The following is an 18,525-nucleotide window of genomic DNA, read 5'->3' as shown; positions in this document are numbered from 1 at the left end:
AATATTAGAACACACTGAACTCAGTATATTTTATGTGCATGTCTTTTTATCTCACCTTGTTATTGTTTCATAATAGTCCGTAGTCGTTATAGTGTGATGGGTACGATTGTTAAATGGATGGCATGCATAATATAGTGGTGGATTCGAATGTAATTATGACCCCGTGCATAAGATAATCTTTTGTACCGCCGGCCACGTACTTAGTTTTTGTATACCGCAGATTCGTTACTGTTTCTTGTAACCATTATTTTTTAGGTACGCTAACTATTTGTTAGATAGTAGTTAACAGATAAAAGCGGTCCATATTTTACCGCAACGTCGTCACTCGTCACCAAATGATTTGAAAGGAAAGAATAAAATAAAGATGAAAAAGGGGAAAAAGGGGGAAGCAAAGGGAAGAAAGCTGCGTGCACCCATGTGCCACTTCTTTGCTATGCCTTGAAGAATCAAACAATGAGTGGAGGCAGTCTTGTGAGACTTTGATCCTAATACCACTCCTCAATATATGCCCATCCATCCTATCATTATTTCACAACGCATATTATATATTTACTTTTGGTATATACTTCTTAACTTTTGTTTTCAATAGGTTTGTAACGTAATTTATAGGTTCCATTCTAATACCACTGTGATTAAAATTTATTTTCTCTGCATATGCATATGTAAGAATTCCCATTTTTCTTTTTCAAAAAAAAAAAAAAAGAATTCCCATTTTTATAAAAATATACTAGGATTTATTAATCTGGACAATTTGTTTTTGTATTTAGTGATATTTTTTATCATCAAGTTTTTTTTTTATATTTATTTATTGTAAGATATATGTTTTTAAAAAAATTACAGGTTTTGGTTATTTGTTTCTTGTATTTGTAAATTAATTGTTATTACAGATGTGTAAATTTGATTATTTTGAAATCAGTAGTTGTAAATATAGGCCTTGAATGTTTATAGTTTTTGGTTTTTGTTTTTGAGAATCTCCTTTTTCATCCATTTAAGATTTTGTAAAAATGGTTTTCCTAAAATCTAGGAAATCTGATTTTAAGAAGATTTTAACAATTTTTTTTTTCACAAGATTTTAACAATTTTCATTAATAACCTAAAAACCATCTTAGGTGAGTTTTTCACCTTTCCTATATAAATTTTTTTATTTATATATTATTTCTTTTATTTTGTTAAAATCTAAAAACCAATAACTAAAATCCAAAATTCAAAAACCAAAAACTGTAATCTAAAAACTATTTAAAAACTAATAACCATTCATGGTCATAAATCATAATCTACATAATACAGTTTATATGAATACTAGATTAGGCCCGCGTATTAACGCAGATATAAAAAAAATATTTAAAATTTTATTCAAAATATTAATTTTTTTTCATTTGATTTTTTTAACTCGATTTAGAGTTCACACACTCCATCTTGCAATACAATTTTTTGTATTTTACATGATAATAAAACTAGATTTTAATTCTATGCACTCAATCCCAATGAGTAACATTTATAATTTTCATATCAAGAAAAATGTGCATTATAACAAATTTATATCTTACTTAATAATTTTTTTAAAAAACTAAAAATTAATAAAACATAATTCTCAAAAAAAAACTGAAAACTGATTTTATCTCATATTTTAAAAAGTAATAATATCTTAAATATATTTATTTCATATTTTGTAATCTCATATGTAATAGTTTTACTACTTGTCCAACTAATTTTAAATAAATCTATACTAACATAAACATAAATTAATCAAAAATTCAAAAACGTTATCATGAGAAAATTATTTGTTTATGTAAAGGTGAATATGTACAATCCTTTTTATTTTAGGATTAATAATTGACAGTATAATTTCTTTAATTATGGTATTATAGTAATTAATTGTAAAATTTTCTTAATTCTTTTTCTTATAGAATTAGTAATTTAAAATTAGAATTAATATTATTTTTATATACATATGTGAACTATCTTTTTATATTTATTAAATTTTTTAAATTTTTAATTTTTTATAATTTACAAATAAGTTAAAACAAAGCTTTTGTATAACACATTACGAAATCTTTAATTGCTAAAATTGACACGTGTTGCGATCACATTAATTACTAATGACACGTGTTGCGATCACATTAATTACTAACCTTGAAAACCAATGTTTATTTAACTATCAAATCATTCACCGATTGAAAAACTTAAAAAAATTATTTTTCTTATATTATGTCAATCACTAATTTTAACACATTAAACCTTTTTATACTTTAATCACTTTTCTGTATAAATTTTTATTTTTACTATATGGTTATAATAAATAATAATTGTAATTAAATTTCAAATATTTTCCTTATTAATTGCACATATTTTCCTTATTAATCGCACATATTTTTCTATTGAAATTAGTAATTTAATAGATAACTTTCCTATTAGAATTAGTGATATAATATATTACTTTTGGTTTTATATACTTTCAAAAATATTAATTGTAATCTTTTTATTTTTAGGATTTTTTGATTTTCTTATAATTATTAAATAAATTTTCTTTTTACACATATCAAAATATTATCGATATAATTGACACGTGTCGCGATTATATGAATTACTAACTTTGAAAACTTTCAAATGTTTATATAATAAGATTGTTTTATATGAATTTCATAAATTGTATTATACAACTGTTTTCTTTTGTAGATTTTTATCTACAAATATAATCTGTCCTAAGCGTATGTTAATTTTGTCATCACAAAAACGAGTCACGTAAACAAAAGAAAGAAATGATTAGATCAGACTACAAGTCAATTTCTCAGTTCGTTTCTATTAGTCAACTGATATCTAAAAATTGCTCCTGTCACATGTTCTTCTTTTTATTCAATTGAGCATTGCACCATCCCGGTTTAGATGCTTACTCATACTTACTAATCCCGATTTAGAACTCATGCTTTACTTAAATAGTGAAATCAATAATCCGGTTACGTGAATCTTTACTCTTAATCCCGGTTTAGCAGCTCACTGTACTTAAATGTTAAATCAATTATTGGGTTAGGTTAATAAAAGTTAAAAACTAATCCGCCGTCGAATCAATGAGACTCTCCGTCACCGTCCGAGCCACTAAGCCGTCGTTTCTCAACACTTGTATCCGATTGTCCTCCTCCACCGCGTCGTCGTTGTCGCCGGCAGTCTCTTTGAATCCGGTACACCTCTCTCGCTAACCCTTCATGTATATACGACTTTTATATATCTATTGGAATCATTATAAGTGTTTTTCTCAACACTTGTGGTTCGTTACCGTAGAGTGGACGATTACAGCAAACTCTCGCGGGATCTGTGGAGGTGAAAGGGAAAACTCTGCATTCCGGTAAGATTTCGACGGTTAAGCTAATCCCGGAGATCGCCGGAGCTGGTAGATACTTCGAGTTTCGATCCAGAGTCATCATCCCTGCGTCGATTGAATTTGCTCAGGAGTCGCCTCTTTGCACTACGCTGTTGAAAGATGAGCTCAAAATCCGAACAGTTGAGCATTTGTTATCAGCTCTTGAGGCCAAGGGAGTTGATAATTGCAGGATTCAAATCGAAAGCCAAAGTTCAGATGATCAAGAAGTCGAGGTTTGTTACCTGAATACATTTTGAGTAAATCATAGGTTGAATCAATGTCTCCTGTTACTGCTTTGATTGGATTTGTATGCTATAGATTGGTTTAGAGACTTGGTCCATAGGATGAGATGAGTGTAGTAGGGAACACTAACCAAGTGAACAGGTCCCTATTTTTGATGGATCAGCTAAAGAGTGGGTCGATGCGATAGAAGGAGTTGGCATAAACGTGGCTCAAAACCATGTTGGTGAAACTGTGGAGAAGATGGTAGCACATGTGAACAAGCCTGTGTACGTTTACAAGAACGATTCTTTTGTTACTGCATTTCCTGCTCTTGAGACTCGGATCACTTGTGGTATCGACTTCCCACAGGTTCGGTCTAATGGCATTTTTAAGGAACACAGGAGAACAAAAACTTCTTTTTTCTGCTTGTGCTTAGACTGTTATTGACTCGGTCTGTTGTGTATGATGATGAACTTTATAGGTGCCTGCTATAGGCTGCCAATGGTTTTCTTGGAGACCTATCCATGAGTCTTCCTTTGCAAAGGATATCGCACCATCAAGAACCTTCTGTGTTTATGAAGAGGTAGGTTAGTTCCATTGTTGTTGCTTAGGAGCTTTAGAATCAGTAAACTGCTTTTCCTTCTTCAACCATCTGTGTCTGAGGGTTTTGTATGTAGGTGGAGCGCATGCGTGAAGCAGGGCTCATTAAAGGAGGTTCTCTGGATACCGCCATCGTTTGTAGGTAAATAAGCTTGCATTTTGAATGGCCAAAGGGACATAATATTCAACTGAAGCCATCACTAATGCAGTGCCAAGCATGGATGGATGAACCCTCCTCTGCGGTTTGATAATGAAGCATGTCGACATAAGATCCTTGACCTAATTGGTGACCTCTCCCTTTTAGCACGAGGTGGAAATGGAGGACTCCCCGTGGCTCACATAGTCGCATATAAGGCAAATAGTTTTTGAACATTTTCTAGTTTTCTTGACATCTAAAGAGATCAGTTTTCTAATAGAAAGGCTTTTTTCTCTTTCAAATGCAGGCGGGTCATACACTGCACACTGACTTAGCACGTCATCTCACCCTTGACTAAAGAGTATTTGCTCCTTGTGAACCATATTCTGCATAAGTTTTGATATTTTCTGTTTAATTGTTTGTTTAATCCTTTATGCAACCTTCGTTTGTTTTTTAGTTTATGTTAAGTTGAGTTGCAGAGAATATTGTAATTTGATGTAAATGGTAAAAAAAGCATGATGTAATAAATCGCTGTAAGAATATGATTTATATTAATCTTACCAAAATTTCTTGACTGATGACATTTTTGTGGTAGATATTAATGTATGTAATATTTAATTAATAGCTAATATGAAAATTTTCATAATGTTGAATAATGTTTTGAATTAACAATTTTATAAATGACATAACTCAAAATTGTTCATCAAATATAACACATTGTAACTTGATCTCAATTTCAAAAAAATTTATTTTGTTTTTGATCGGCAACATTGTTGAATAATCTTTGATTTAAGTTCATAAATCAACTTAACTCAATGATAACTCATGTTACCAATCAGAGCATGAGTTACCAATCAGAGCGTAGTTGCTGTCAAAATTAGAAATGCAAAGTTGGCAGTTTTATGACTTTATCCGGTTTTTGATTATTTGTGTGGCAAATTGTGTTTGACTCCAACCTATTTCTTCTGGTTCATCTCTAAATATTTTGGGGATTGGTTTTGGCTTTATTAAGTATGATGTATGTTTATTTTTGATTGATTAAATTCTGTCTTTCAATCTGAAATTGCACTACATTGGCGCGATTTCAATGTGATGAGAAAGCAATTTCAGAAATTAAAACAGAATAAACATTATGAAGTCATCAAAATTGATGCATCATGAATCATTTAATATATCTAAAATATCTAAATTCAAAAAGTCATCAAAATTTTAAAAATATCATTTATTTTGGTTTAAAATATACTAATCTACATACCATGGGTCTTTTGTGTAAAAAAGAAAAACATATCATGGGTCTACATATATAGATATATATAGAAAAATCTAATTCCAAAATTTCTCCATTATAAATCACAATAAACAAGTAATTTATATGTAAAATTTATCATTTGAATTCACATATCTAAATATATCACACAAGTTTAAAACTCTAAAATATGAAATGAATTACAAATTAGAGTATAAATGTTTACTAAATTACTAATTTTACCAATATTTTAAAAATTCAAATGTAATCTTTACTATTAAAAATGATGACTTAAAATTTGAGCTAAAATAGAATTTGAAAATTTGAAAATGCACAAAAAAGGACATGAACGTGGCAAACCAAACAAAAAAATGTACCAAAGAAAGAATAACAAAAAGGTGTTATGGCAGCAACGAACATGGCACTCCATCTCCATTGGTCATTTTTTGTTGAGTGTCCAAGTTTCTTTTTATAATTAAAGTTAATTTTATTTAATGAATAGTATTTTCAGACTATCTTAAAATGAGTAAAAATGTCTCCAAATAAACATTTAAAACATTATTTTGATACTTGACACTTACTATTTAAATATTATTAAAATTAATTATAAGAAAATCCTTAGACATCACCCTAAAATAACTTATGGAGATGCTCTTATACAAGATGTGGCACATCACACAACTACCAAATGAGCTAGGAGACTATATTTGGCAATGCTCAGTCAGAAAATAATTTAAGTACAATATCATCCTAGATCCGCCCCTGTCAATCCCGTTATGAAGAGCTCTAAGACTAATGTAAAGAAATAAAAACACTGGATTATTCAAATACAAACTACATCTACATTTTATGTGTTAAAAGCATGGTTAAGACTTACTTATGTGTTACGCTTGATCGTTTATTACATATTTCTGACACACCACATAATCAGAAAATAATTTTCAGAGGCCAAAGTAACCAGGTTACGTTTTAAACAGAATGCATATAGTTTCCTGTTAACAATAAGGCTTACTTATGTGTTACGTTGGAAAGTTTGATGGCCAGACATAACGACTCTGATCACATTAACAAGAGAGACTCTACATTACATATAGTCTTGTCCTTAAATTTATGGTTTCGGAACTAGATTGCATTGAGAGACAATGAGATTATAACATTCAATCACAATGCATTGCCTATAAAATCAAGGACTTGCAATTAGCCAGGACCCTTATGGTTCGGATTAAGACATGGTTGATCAAAACCAAAATTATAACATTCTCAAACTAATCATCAGTTCAGAAGATTTGAGATTGTTAGAGTGAAACGTGGCAGATATTATAAGTGAAGCTGTCGTAATTATCGATGACGATGATAGGACGTCAATCTGCTTAGAGGAACTGATAACAGCGGAAGAAGGTGTGGTGGAGTTCGATGCCGCCATTTCAATCGAAGCTTTCGCAAGAACTCTTAGATCAACTTTTACATGAAAAATATCATTGTACCAAAGTTAATTACTGAAATCTAGATGTAAGGAGTAAAGAAAAATGGAAAGAATTTGTTTTTTTATTTATTTATTAAGTTGGGTATATTAATGGAAAGAATAAGAAACCTAAGTTAACATATTATTGTCACCAAAAAAAAGACAAAACCCTAATTGATATTGCGTAGCTTCTGTGTTGTTTCGAACAGTTTGAACAATGATGAGAGCCGAAAAAAAAAGAGTTAGAAGAAGAATGAAGGGGAAGAGTATGCGCGATCTTCCACCGCATTTGGTAGGGGAGAAGATACTCACGAGGGTTCCGATAACATCTCTAGGAGCAGTCCGGTCCACTTGAAAATTATGGAACGCATTAACCAACAATTGGATTTTGGGTAAAGCGTCAGCGGCAAGGCAGAATTATTTAGGGTTCATGACGATGGATTCAAAGGTTTGTTCAATTAGATCCCATCTCTGCCGCAGCAATGAAAAGGAAGAGGAAGACTTGGTTGATATATCTATAAAGCAGATAGATAGGATTAAACATGTGGAGATGTCTAAAGTGTATCACTGCAACGGGTTATTGTTATGCGTCACCAAGGACCACTCGAGGCTCGTGGTTTGGAACCCTTATTTGTTGCAACAATGGTGGATCAGCCCCAGAACAGATTTCCACAGGCTAGACAGCTATGCTCTCGGATACGACATGAACCGTATCTACAAAATCTTGAGGTTTTTGGATTGTTTCGAGAAAGGCGTTTGCATGTACGAAATTTACGACTTCAGTTCATGGAGGGTTCTCGAGGTCACTCACGACTGGGAGATAGAGTCTCATCAAGGCGGCGTGTCTGTGAAGGGAAAATACCTACTTTTATGCTCATGAGTCAACACTAGCACCAGGCTGTTCTGGTGGATACATGGAAAATGGAGATTTTGTGGTAGATGACTATGAGGTTGAAGATTTCTTGCTTTGTTTTGACTTTACAAGAGAGATATTTGGACCGCGTCTGCCTCTTCCGTTTCACTCTTGGAGTTTAGAGGACACTGTGACCCTCTCATGTGTTAGAGAAGAGCAGCTCGCTTTGCTATATCAGGAGGACGAGGATTCTGGTATTCCATGTAACATAGTTCATATTTGGGTTACAACTAGCATTGAGCCCAACTCTGTTTCCTGGAGCAAGTTTTTGACTGTGGAAATGAGACCATTTGCCCGCACTGGTGTTCGCTTTGACCATTATACGGGTGGGACCTTCTTCATTGACGAGGAACAGAAAGTCGATGTGGTGTTCGACATAGACGGATACCTACCCAGGGGTCCCAAGACAGTTCGTTACCACACTGCTTTTATCATTGGAGAAGATGGATACTTCAAATCTGTGAGTCTTGGAGTAGCTCCCAAAAACCCTTACGAACCTCCTTGTTCCGGGTATGTCCCAGAGCTTTATCGTCCCCCACTTGTGTGCTCTTCTTCTTATCTTCCAAGTTTAGTGCAACTCAACCAACAGCACAAAAGGAAAGAAAGAGATGCTTAATCTTTGTTTCTTGCATATCTTAAGACTACTCATCTGCAGATGAGTTCATCTCATTTTCGTTTCTACTTAATTATCTAAAACATTTCAGTTTTTTCATGTATCTTTCTACCCCTTTTAATTGCTCGATCTTGCCACTTGTTCTTATCATGGTTGAAGATTCTTTCTTTTCGTACATGAGATGGTTAAGTGCCTTGTTTCTTCCTTGTCCTCCTTCAAATGGTCAAGTACCTTATTTGTTTCTTGTAAACATTGTTCTAGTCACTTTGTTCACTTGCAAGATATACCAAACAAATTGAGAATTGCACCATGTCGCATCCTCAAAAATATGAATTACTTTATAGCCGCACTTATCTCAGAAATATGAATTACAATATCATACCTCCTTATCTCGCCATACAATCCCAAACTCCAGGTCATGATCTGTGATGGTGATCAATTACTTTATAGCTGCCCAATATGAGCTCATATCATATCCGCATAGAAAATTATCAGCTGCTTGATTTCCACGACCCTCTGGGAAGAAAATCAAGAGGAAGAATGAATATATATTTACTAGAAAAATGTAGACATACAAAACAAAAAAAAAATTCTTACGGATGTCTTCATCCCATAACGCATTATGGATCCTAGAGGTGATGCGATAAGGTTCTAAGAAGCCTACAGCTCCCAAGATGTAAAGGTCATTGAGCATACCTCTTAGGTGCAAAAAACGCATGAGCATTGGCTTAACGTGTTGACAGTTAAGACGTCTGGGAACTTGAACACCTTCGATATCCCAGAAAGTAAATTTATCATCAGGATCATCCTGAAAAAAAACATTTAGAAAACATTTGGATTAAGAATCTGGATTACGGAAATCAAAAAAGATTCTATCAATAAAGATCTCTATGCCTAATCTATCAACAAAGATCGCTATACCTAATCTGAATCTATAAGATTACGAAAATCACCAAAGATCTATAAAGATATGAACTTTAGGAGAAAATTCAAAATATTAGACGATCCATTATTATAAAAGCATATATACATATATATGTGTGTAAATTTATATGATTATTAATTTATGATATTATTGGGATAATTTTTGACATGGAATCTTTTTAAAAATTATTAACTTATTACCTTCTCGAATTTTATATTTTTTACACTAGAGGTTTTACTATAGACCTCTTTGATATTGTGTTATCGTTGCTTGAGATGCTTCTTTGATGATAATTCAAAGTTTTTTTTAGTTTATTCTGTTTTCAATCTCAAATTGTACTACATTCGCGCGCAATACAATGAAAATCGTCTAGATTAATAAATCCTAGTATATTTTTATGTACACATGGGAATTCTTACATATGCATATGGAGAGAAAATAAATTTATCACAGTGGTATTGGAACCCATAAATTACGTTACAACCTTTTGAAAACAAAAGTTATGAAAGTATATACCAAAAGTAAATAAAAAATATGCAATTGTGAAATAATGATGGGATGGATAGGCATATATTAAGGAAAGTTTTGGGGGCTTTGGTTTGGGCTTTATTAAGCCTGTTGGGTATGTTTATTTTTGATTGATTAAATGTTACCAAAAAAACAAAATTACCTTTAAAATTTTAAAAATTACTAAAACTAAAAACAAAAAATCAAATTCATAGGAATCGTTCCTCAGCGGGCACTGATGAACTAGAGAACATAATATGTATTGTTCTGTCTAAAGCCGGAGACTCTTGTCTTGTATAAGAGGATCAATCTAAATCAAGCAGACACTCATGAACTAGTGAAATCAATACTCTCTATATATAAATATATAAACATTCATAGTTTTCCCACACTTCTGTGTCCAGGTAACATAATCTACATCATATCACCAACCAATGTAACCGGTCGTCATTTTGTACTAGACTATACAAGGGTCAGAATCTAGTTTATTGTAAGAGACGATACGTGTTTGTTTTCTGTTGGCCGATAGAATAATACAAAAGGAAAAAGAAAATTTGGGAACCTAGATTTTATTTGTTTTCCTCTCTCTCTTTCTCTCGCGATCGAATTCTCGAAACAATAAAGGAAGGAATTTGGAATCAAGGATCTGGAATCAGAGGAAGGGTTTAGAATCGAATCTGCTAAAAACCTAAATAGCTTCACCGCCGTTTGTTATTCTTTCTCCGCGCCGTGTTCTCTATAATCTCAGGTGAAGGCTTCTTCGATTTGAACTTTGTTTCGTTCCTAAAAAATGTTTTAAGAGTTATCTCTATCTTCCGCTGTTTTCGTTCTATCGTGAACCATAAATGAGGCAGGGGGCTAACCAGAATTAGTCAGGATTTAATGGGTTTTCTTAATTGTAATTGAGTTGTATGATTTGTTTAGGTGATAAGGATCAAAATGGAGCTCAGTTCAGAGGATAACAATCTTGTTTTGCCTCCTGTTGAGTAGGTACTACCTTTGTTGTGTTTCAATTTCTAACAGTTCATTAGTTCTGGGTTTTAGCAAAGTTGGAGACTTTGATTCAAATTTGTATGCAGGAAAGCAATGTTGAGTTCGAGACTAAAGTTAAGAAATATCTTAGAAGAGAAGTGCTGATCTTGAGGTATATAATTTGCATATATAGCTTTGAATTGATGATTGTGGCTTTTGGTGTTGTGAAAAATGTACTAGTTGATTGTGGCTTTTGGTCTAATGATATGTATATCCTCATCAGAGACATGGCTGTTGTTTTGGAGAAGGAGCGTTACATTGGGACGACGTGTCAGCTCGTCTTTGGCTAAAAGTCTGAAACCAGTTGGTTCAGAAGCAGTTCGAAAAAACAGTATTAGCTCTATACCAGTTTTATTGCATCTCTGAAATCCATTTGCTCTGTTTCTCTACATGGTCAAGCCTTTTCTTCTTTGTTGACTTTAGCCTTTATTTACTTAGTGCTAAAATGATTTTACTAATTAGGGATTACATGGTTGTCTTTGTCTCTCTTTTTTAGTCATCGTGAATTTTATCGATAAAACTATAGTAGTGGAATACATGATGTGAATGATGTGGTGATACAAAAGCTCACGTACGTGCTAACAAATTTAAAATTTTGCTAAAGCGTCTTCTGTAATCCCATATTATTACTCACAGTTGACCATTTGAAGAAAGTGCAGGAATCAGCTTAAGAGTTATATCGTTGTAGGGTTGGTCTTGCTTCATCTGTTGAGATGGATTCGATGAGTTTAGCTTATGGCTGTCCTGATCTCAGAACTCTTGATCTTTGTGTGCGAATGTTTGTTTTGCTTCTTGTAAAAATAAGCTAGGGTGCAAGCTTTGCCTCGATCCCTGCGAAACCAGACATGAGGTAAGACCAAGTCATTGTTTGTTCTGTTTTATATTTCCTCTGTTTCTTTTTCTCGGAATCCATATTGTTTGGTTCTTTTTCTGATAACAACAAAGAAGGAGCCATACACTTTCAGGTACTCTTGTTTTCTTCTTTTGCATATATGTTCCTCTTCAAGTATGATGTTATTGGTTTATTTGCTGCTGGCTTGGATTGGTCATTTTTTAATTTTGTTGCACGCTTGTCTTGGTCACCGTTTGTTTTTGCTGCAGGCTTGGCTTGGTCACATTTTAATCTCGGGTCTGATTGGTCACTGCTTAATTTTGCTGCATGCTTGGCTTAAACTAGCTAAAAAATAATCGATGGCAACATGATTGTATAATTTAAGAGTACATTGTTCTTGTTCTATTTAGCTTGTAGTAATATCCTTTGGTATGCTTGACAAATTTGATTTTATTTGGCCATGAATTGTACTTCTAAATTGCAATTAATCATTTTTCCCATTTATGAATTGCACTAATATGTATTAATATTTTATTGTGTTTTGTATGTTTAAAAATTAATAAAAATGGAATATCTTTTTTTATTTTTATAAAATCTTAAATGTTTACACATTTATACCACTTCTATTCTATTTAAAATTTTAAAAAACAATATTTTCAAAAATAAGAGATCCAAAATAAGAACTTACCAATAAAAGAGAAAATTTTATCTAAGAGATCATGAGTTCTTATATTCCAAACAGTACACAATTAATTCATAAAAAAATTTAAGAACTCCCCTTATATGAACCCCCAATTAATTCATAAAAAATTGCTGTGTTTTTTTCTTTTGGGGATGTAGCAAAAAAAAAGAGTTAATTATTGAAATCTAGATGCTAAAAGGAAAAATGGAAAGAAACTGATTTTGCTAAATTGACTATACTTATCCACATAAGAATAAAATGTATCATTCATTCATTCTGTAATTGTAANAAAAAAAAAAAAAAAAAAAAAAAAAAGAGACAAAACCCTAATTTCTATTGCGTAGCTTCTTTTAAACAGTTGGAAGAAGAATGAAGAGGACGAGGATCTGCGATATTCCACCGAAATTGGTAGGGGAGAAGATACTGACGAGGGTTCCGATAACATCTCTGGGAGCTGTGAGATCCACTTGCAAATTATGGAACGCTTTAACGAAAGATTGGGTTTTGGGTAAAGTGTCAGCGCCAAGGCAGCAGTTTTTGGGGTTTATGACGATGGATTCAAAGGTTTGTTCAGTAAAATTCCGCAGCAGAAAGGAAAAAGAAGAAGAAGAAGAAGGAGAAGACTTGGCTATAAAGCAGGTAGATTTGCTTAATCAAGTCAAGATATCAAAAGTGCATCACTGCGACGGCTTACTGTTATGCGTCGCTGAGGACAAGTCGAGGCTGGTGATTTGGAACCCTTATTTGGGGCAAACAAGGCCGATCAGTCTCATTGCACTGTAAGATTAGACATTAACTGCGCCTAACTAAAGACTAAAGAAAGAGTTGTTGTAATAAATTCTACACATCAGTACCTAACATTCTCTGTTTGTAAATGCATCCACTTATTAAGAGACACTTACCATCCTCCTTCCTAGTCGAAGCTACTGTAACTGACTAACTGTTGTCCGATTAACCATCAACAACATAATAACTTCAGGCTTAATAAAATATTTTTCTCGATAATACAATATGTGTAAGTCATATAAGAACCTTTTCTGGTATGATTTCTTTACTGAAATGCTAGTTATAACCCTTTTATTTAGTATCTTTGTACAATCTTGTAGTATATCTATCGAATTCGAAAGAGTAGTATATTTTACGTTTGTATCTACAAGCAAATTTGCATTTTCAAAGAATATACCTTTAAAAAAATGCTTTTGCTCTCCAAAATACAAAAGAGTGAAACATCAAAGACTCTGACGCTGGATTTATCAAACACATCAAAAGACACTGAAGTCAAGAATAATTATTTTGTTATGTAAAGGCATATCTAAGCTTAAACAACCAATAGAAGCTTACAAATGTATATAATCTAGTAGACTAGTACAATGCAACTATGATTATGAAAACTCACACACACACACACACACAAAAGCAGCAGACGGTTATAATTAGTGGGAATTAAAAGGGTGAAACGTTACATTACGTTTTCTTATTATGATAACTTACGTGATACTACTCCATTTTCATGTTTTCGGGTTTTACTCCGCATTTCACTAATCAAACTCCTTCCCATTCAAAATTCTTGGATTGTCTGTAATTGTAAACCAAAAAAGATTTGGACATTTTAACCCACGCCTTTGCTCGCATTTCACTTTCTTCACACTCGCACCGTTCTAAAAATCTCTTAAACAAAGACAAAATTTTCAATTCCCAATATACAATAAAAACCCATTTTTGTATTAGACGTATGATGAGATGTTCTTTCTAAGATTTAGCCGATTTTACACCATACATTAATTAAATTATTAGGTTCATCCAATTCTACCCAACTAGAAAAAAGAAAGTAGATAATGTTGGGGTTTTCAAAGAGTGAACATTAAGTCACTAACAAAAGTTTTCTAGATTCCTTTCCAACTTATCTTTAAGACTCCACAAACACTTCAAGAAAAAACTGTCACTCACACTAAGCCTACTTTGGTACTTCCCATGTGAATCAAAAGCAACCAAAAACGAGCGAAAGTCTCATTGGAAAAAACCTGCAAATCCGTTCATGATCAATAACAACATTCCTTATTCACCTTCATCGTGTTTCATCATCATCTTCTCAACACGATGACCAATCCTACTACTCTCTCCTTGTTCCTCTCTCTACTTCTTCTTCTTCTTTCTTGTTTCCTCCAAGTTTCTTCCAACGGAGATGCTGAGATTCTAAACCGGGTTAAAAAGACCCGACTTCTTGACCCGGATGGAAATTTACAAGATTGGATCATAACCGGAGATAACCGTAATCCGTGTAACTGGACGGGAATCACATGCGACGACAACATCAGAAACGGTACGGTAGCACCGTCACTGCCATCGATCTCTCCGACTATAATATCTTCGGCGGGTTTCCTTACGGATTCTGTCGTATCCGTACACTCATCAACATCAATCTTTCTCAAAACAATCTCAACGGTACGATCGATTCAGCTCCTCTCTCCCTCTGTTCCAAAATCCAGGTTCTGATCCTCAAATTTGTTTCCAGTGTATTTTGAAGCTGCAGAATAAAAACTCATACGTTGTTCTTCAGTTGCAGCTCAGAGATAAAAGCATAACAGCGGATATTTGATTCAATGTTACCTTCGACACCTGGATTGGTCATGTCTGTAGATCCACTATAGTTTTGTCTGGTCCAGGAATTGACTGGTCGCATGTCCTGGATATCAACAGGTTCTGTTTGCTGTAATAACAAATGGAGAAGGAGAAGACTATCAATCTCTTAAATCAGAGGCCAGAAGCATGCAAGATAGAGAGAAATAGCAGGAAATGCTTTAGTCCCCTCACTGGAGTGCACTAAAAACACAAAACAAGAAAAGGAATGTGTAATGGTAACAAAAGCTTGAATCTCTTACCGGAGGACCACTCTCATCGCTCAGGGATTTGATTAACTGCCGCTTGAATGTCTCCAACTAAAAAAAAAAAAGTAGAAACATTAGCTCGCAAAAAGTATAATGATGTGAAATACAAAATCAAACATGCATCAGATAACCAAACAAAAAAAGTATCACCTTAGCCAAATCACGAGTGAGTTTTGTTACAGTCATTGCCAGTGAATCCTTCTCCTTAGTCAGGTTCATCTTTAGCAGAAAAAAAGAAAAGGAAGACAGTTACAATCTATAAGAGATTTTTACACTTAAGCGCAGATATGTTCTCATACACTGATTTGGATAATGAGCAAACAAAACTCAATATACAGACCACAGCTGCATAAATAACTACCTATATATACCAACTTCACAGTATAATTTATACAACAACACTTGTCAAGTCTAAACATCAAACCAATACACCAAATATTAAATCATAACACACAAAATTGAAAATTGTCCTGTAACACCAAAAAAAAAAAAAATCCTGAATCTAATTAGTCATTCCCCTAAGACTATGTCTCCATCAACAAGAAACTATCTCGGCAGAATTGGATACTGAAACGAAACTCACATCACATTGTCCTCGAGGACAATCTTCAATCTCGAATCAGCCTCGGGGCAATCTCTCTCAAGGCGAGAAGCCTTTCTCCTCAAGCTCACGCACAGCCCAGCATTCTCCTTATCCACAAGCTTCTGCCTCAATTCCACAACCTCAGAGTCTAGATTAGAGACCCTTGAAGCTATCGCCATTGACGTGATCTTTCTAGCGAGAACCTCTTACGGGGAGCTCGAAATCTAGCTGGTCTTCTCCCATTTCTCCGCTCCCCTTCGAAGCCGGAGACAAGGATAGAGATTGAACCCTACTAAATTTTGGAGATGACAACCCCCCCGAGAAGATTAGGGTTTTCCAGTGCGATTACATACACAAAAATCACACATCTCGGTGCGAAGAAAGAAAATGAAAAAAANAAAAAAAAAAAAAAAAAAAAAAAAAAAAAACATCACGATGATGTTATGTTCTTGCCCTTATTACTTTTGTCTTTCTCAGATTCTTCGCTGTGTTCCAAAATATCTCAGCAAGTGAATCAAGTCGGCGAGCCGGAAACGGCGTCGTTTTGTGGTTTACTGAGAAAGAGAAAAAGAGAGATAGTTCCGGGGTCCACATATATTAAAGCAAGAGAGAGAGAGAGAGAGAGAGAGAGAGCAAAAGAAATGATTGTACAAAAAGACGAAAACCCTAATCATTTTCTATTGTGCGGCGGCGTCGTCAGACGAAAGGCTGGAAGAATGACGAGAGCCGGCAAGAAAAAAGCTGGAAGAAGAATGACGAGGACGAGGATCTGCGATCTTCCACTGGATTTGGTAGGGGGGAAAATACTCACGAGGGTTCCGATAACATCTCTGGGAGCTGTGAGATCCACTTGCAAATTATGGAACACTTTAACCAAAGATTGGGTTTTGGGTGAAGCGTCAGCGTCAAGGCAACAGTTTTTAGGGTTTATGACGATAAATTCAAAGGTTTGTTCAGTTAAATTCCATAGCAGAAAGGAAAAAGAAGAAGAAGAAGAAGGACAAGACTTGGCTATAAAGCAGGTAGATTTGCTTAATCAAGTCAAGATATCTAAAGTGCATCACTGCGACGGCTTACTGTTATGCGTCGCTGAGGACAAGTCGAGGCTGCTGGTTTGGAACCCTTATTTGGGGCAAACAAAGTGGATCAGACTCAACGATTTCCACTGGCAAGACAGTTATGCTTTTGGATACGACATGAACCGTAACCACAAAATCGTGAGGTTTCAGGATTATTACCAACATCCAAAAAAAGTTTCCAGGTACGAAATCTACCAGTTGAGCTCTAATTCATGGAGGGATCTCAAGGTCCATCGACCCGACTTGGATATAGTGTTTAACCATAGCGCGTCTGTGAAGGGAAATGCCTACTTTTTTGCTCAAGAGAATCGGCAGTATATTGAACCTAATGAAGATGGAGAGATAACGGATCTTGAAGATTTCTTGATCTGTTTTGATATCACAACAGAGACATTTGGTCCGCCTCTGCCTCTTCCGTTTCACTCTGGTATCGACGAGACTGTCACTTTCTCTAGCGTTAGAGACGAGCAGCTCGTGGTGCTCTATCATAATGAGGGTGTTTATTATTGTGATAAGATTAGCACAGTTGAGTTTTGGGTTACTACCAAGATCGAGCCCAACTCTGTGTCCTGGAGCAAGTTTTTGCAAGTGAATATGAGACCGGTCGACCTCACTGGTGAACTGTTTAACCATGAGATGGGTGGGGGCACCTTCTTCATTGACGAGGAACAGAAAGTCGCTGTGGTGTTTGACATAGACGGATACCTAACCACCCTACCCACCCTACCCGAGAGAGTTCGTTACCACACAGCTTTTATCAGTGGACAAGACGGATACTTCAAACCTGTGACTCTTGGAGTCGCTCCCAATCGCGGGGAACCTTGTCAGTCCTCATCAGGGCCTTGTTTTGCGAGTCTATATTGTCCCCCGGTTGTGTGCTCTTCTTCTTACCTTCCCAGTTTGGTGCAACTCAACTAATTAACTGCTCAAAAGGAAAGAGAGATGTGTTTAGTTTCCTGTTTCTTTCATATCTCAAGACTGCTACTTCTCAGTTTCGTTTCTATTTTATCAGCTAAGTAAGTTAAACGATTTCAGCTTTCTATTAATCTACCCTATTTCATTCGTCCTTGTTCTTGTCATAGACCATGGTTGAAGTTTCTTGGTGAAGTAACCTTTTTTTTGCTTTCTTGCATTGTCGTCTGGTAGTCAATTTATCGTTCTACCCACTTTCTCACTTGCGATATTACTTTATATATACCACAACTTTGAATTATATTGCAGTATTGCACCATCCCCAAGCAAAGCATGACATGGTTTTTGAAGTATATATTGTCAGACCAATTTTGGGGTTAAACAAACTTAAAATGTATGTTTCTGCGTTTACTTGAAAGGGAATCCAGTTAGTATGATAATACGAAAGTGATCTCTGATCTTTATCTCATGTGTGTTATGCTTCCAACACCAGTGTATCATATCAATACTATCGAGCCTTTTCAGGTCCGTCCTGAAGTGA

The 18,525-nt window shown here is 34.5% G+C and overlaps 3 protein-coding genes and 1 pseudogene across 3 annotated transcripts; 3 read left to right on the top strand and 1 right to left on the bottom strand.

The window, feature by feature from the left end:
- LOC104756991 (probable UDP-3-O-acyl-N-acetylglucosamine deacetylase 2) lies at window positions 2,870-4,891 on the top strand. Its single transcript, XM_010479680.2, has 7 exons — window positions 2,870-3,176; window positions 3,277-3,588; window positions 3,740-3,946; window positions 4,059-4,160; window positions 4,255-4,319; window positions 4,387-4,531; window positions 4,621-4,891. Exons 1-7 carry the CDS (start codon window positions 3,066-3,068, stop codon window positions 4,669-4,671), a joined length of 993 nt encoding a protein of 330 aa, XP_010477982.1. The 5' UTR covers window positions 2,870-3,065; the 3' UTR covers window positions 4,672-4,891.
- Window positions 7,293-8,550, top strand: LOC104759440 (annotated as a pseudogene).
- LOC104756989 lies at window positions 14,355-16,193 on the bottom strand. Its single transcript, XM_010479678.2, has 5 exons — window positions 15,999-16,193; window positions 15,561-15,629; window positions 15,405-15,461; window positions 15,133-15,232; window positions 14,355-15,049 (listed from the first exon to the last, which is right to left on the bottom strand). Exons 1-5 carry the CDS (start codon window positions 16,170-16,172, stop codon window positions 14,979-14,981), a joined length of 471 nt encoding a protein of 156 aa, XP_010477980.1. The 5' UTR covers window positions 16,173-16,193; the 3' UTR covers window positions 14,355-14,978.
- LOC104756990 (F-box/kelch-repeat protein At1g24800-like) lies at window positions 16,288-18,238 on the top strand. Its single transcript, XM_010479679.2, has one exon. It carries the CDS (start codon window positions 16,299-16,301, stop codon window positions 17,988-17,990), a length of 1,692 nt encoding a protein of 563 aa, XP_010477981.2. The 5' UTR covers window positions 16,288-16,298; the 3' UTR covers window positions 17,991-18,238.

Source organism: Camelina sativa, chromosome 17 (assembly GCF_000633955.1).
Source record: "Camelina sativa cultivar DH55 chromosome 17, Cs, whole genome shotgun sequence".
In the NCBI taxonomy this organism is placed as follows: Eukaryota; Viridiplantae; Streptophyta; class Magnoliopsida; order Brassicales; family Brassicaceae; genus Camelina; species Camelina sativa.
The sequence above is the reverse complement of the archived record's forward strand: the minus strand, read 5'-3'. Positions and strand labels throughout refer to the sequence as shown.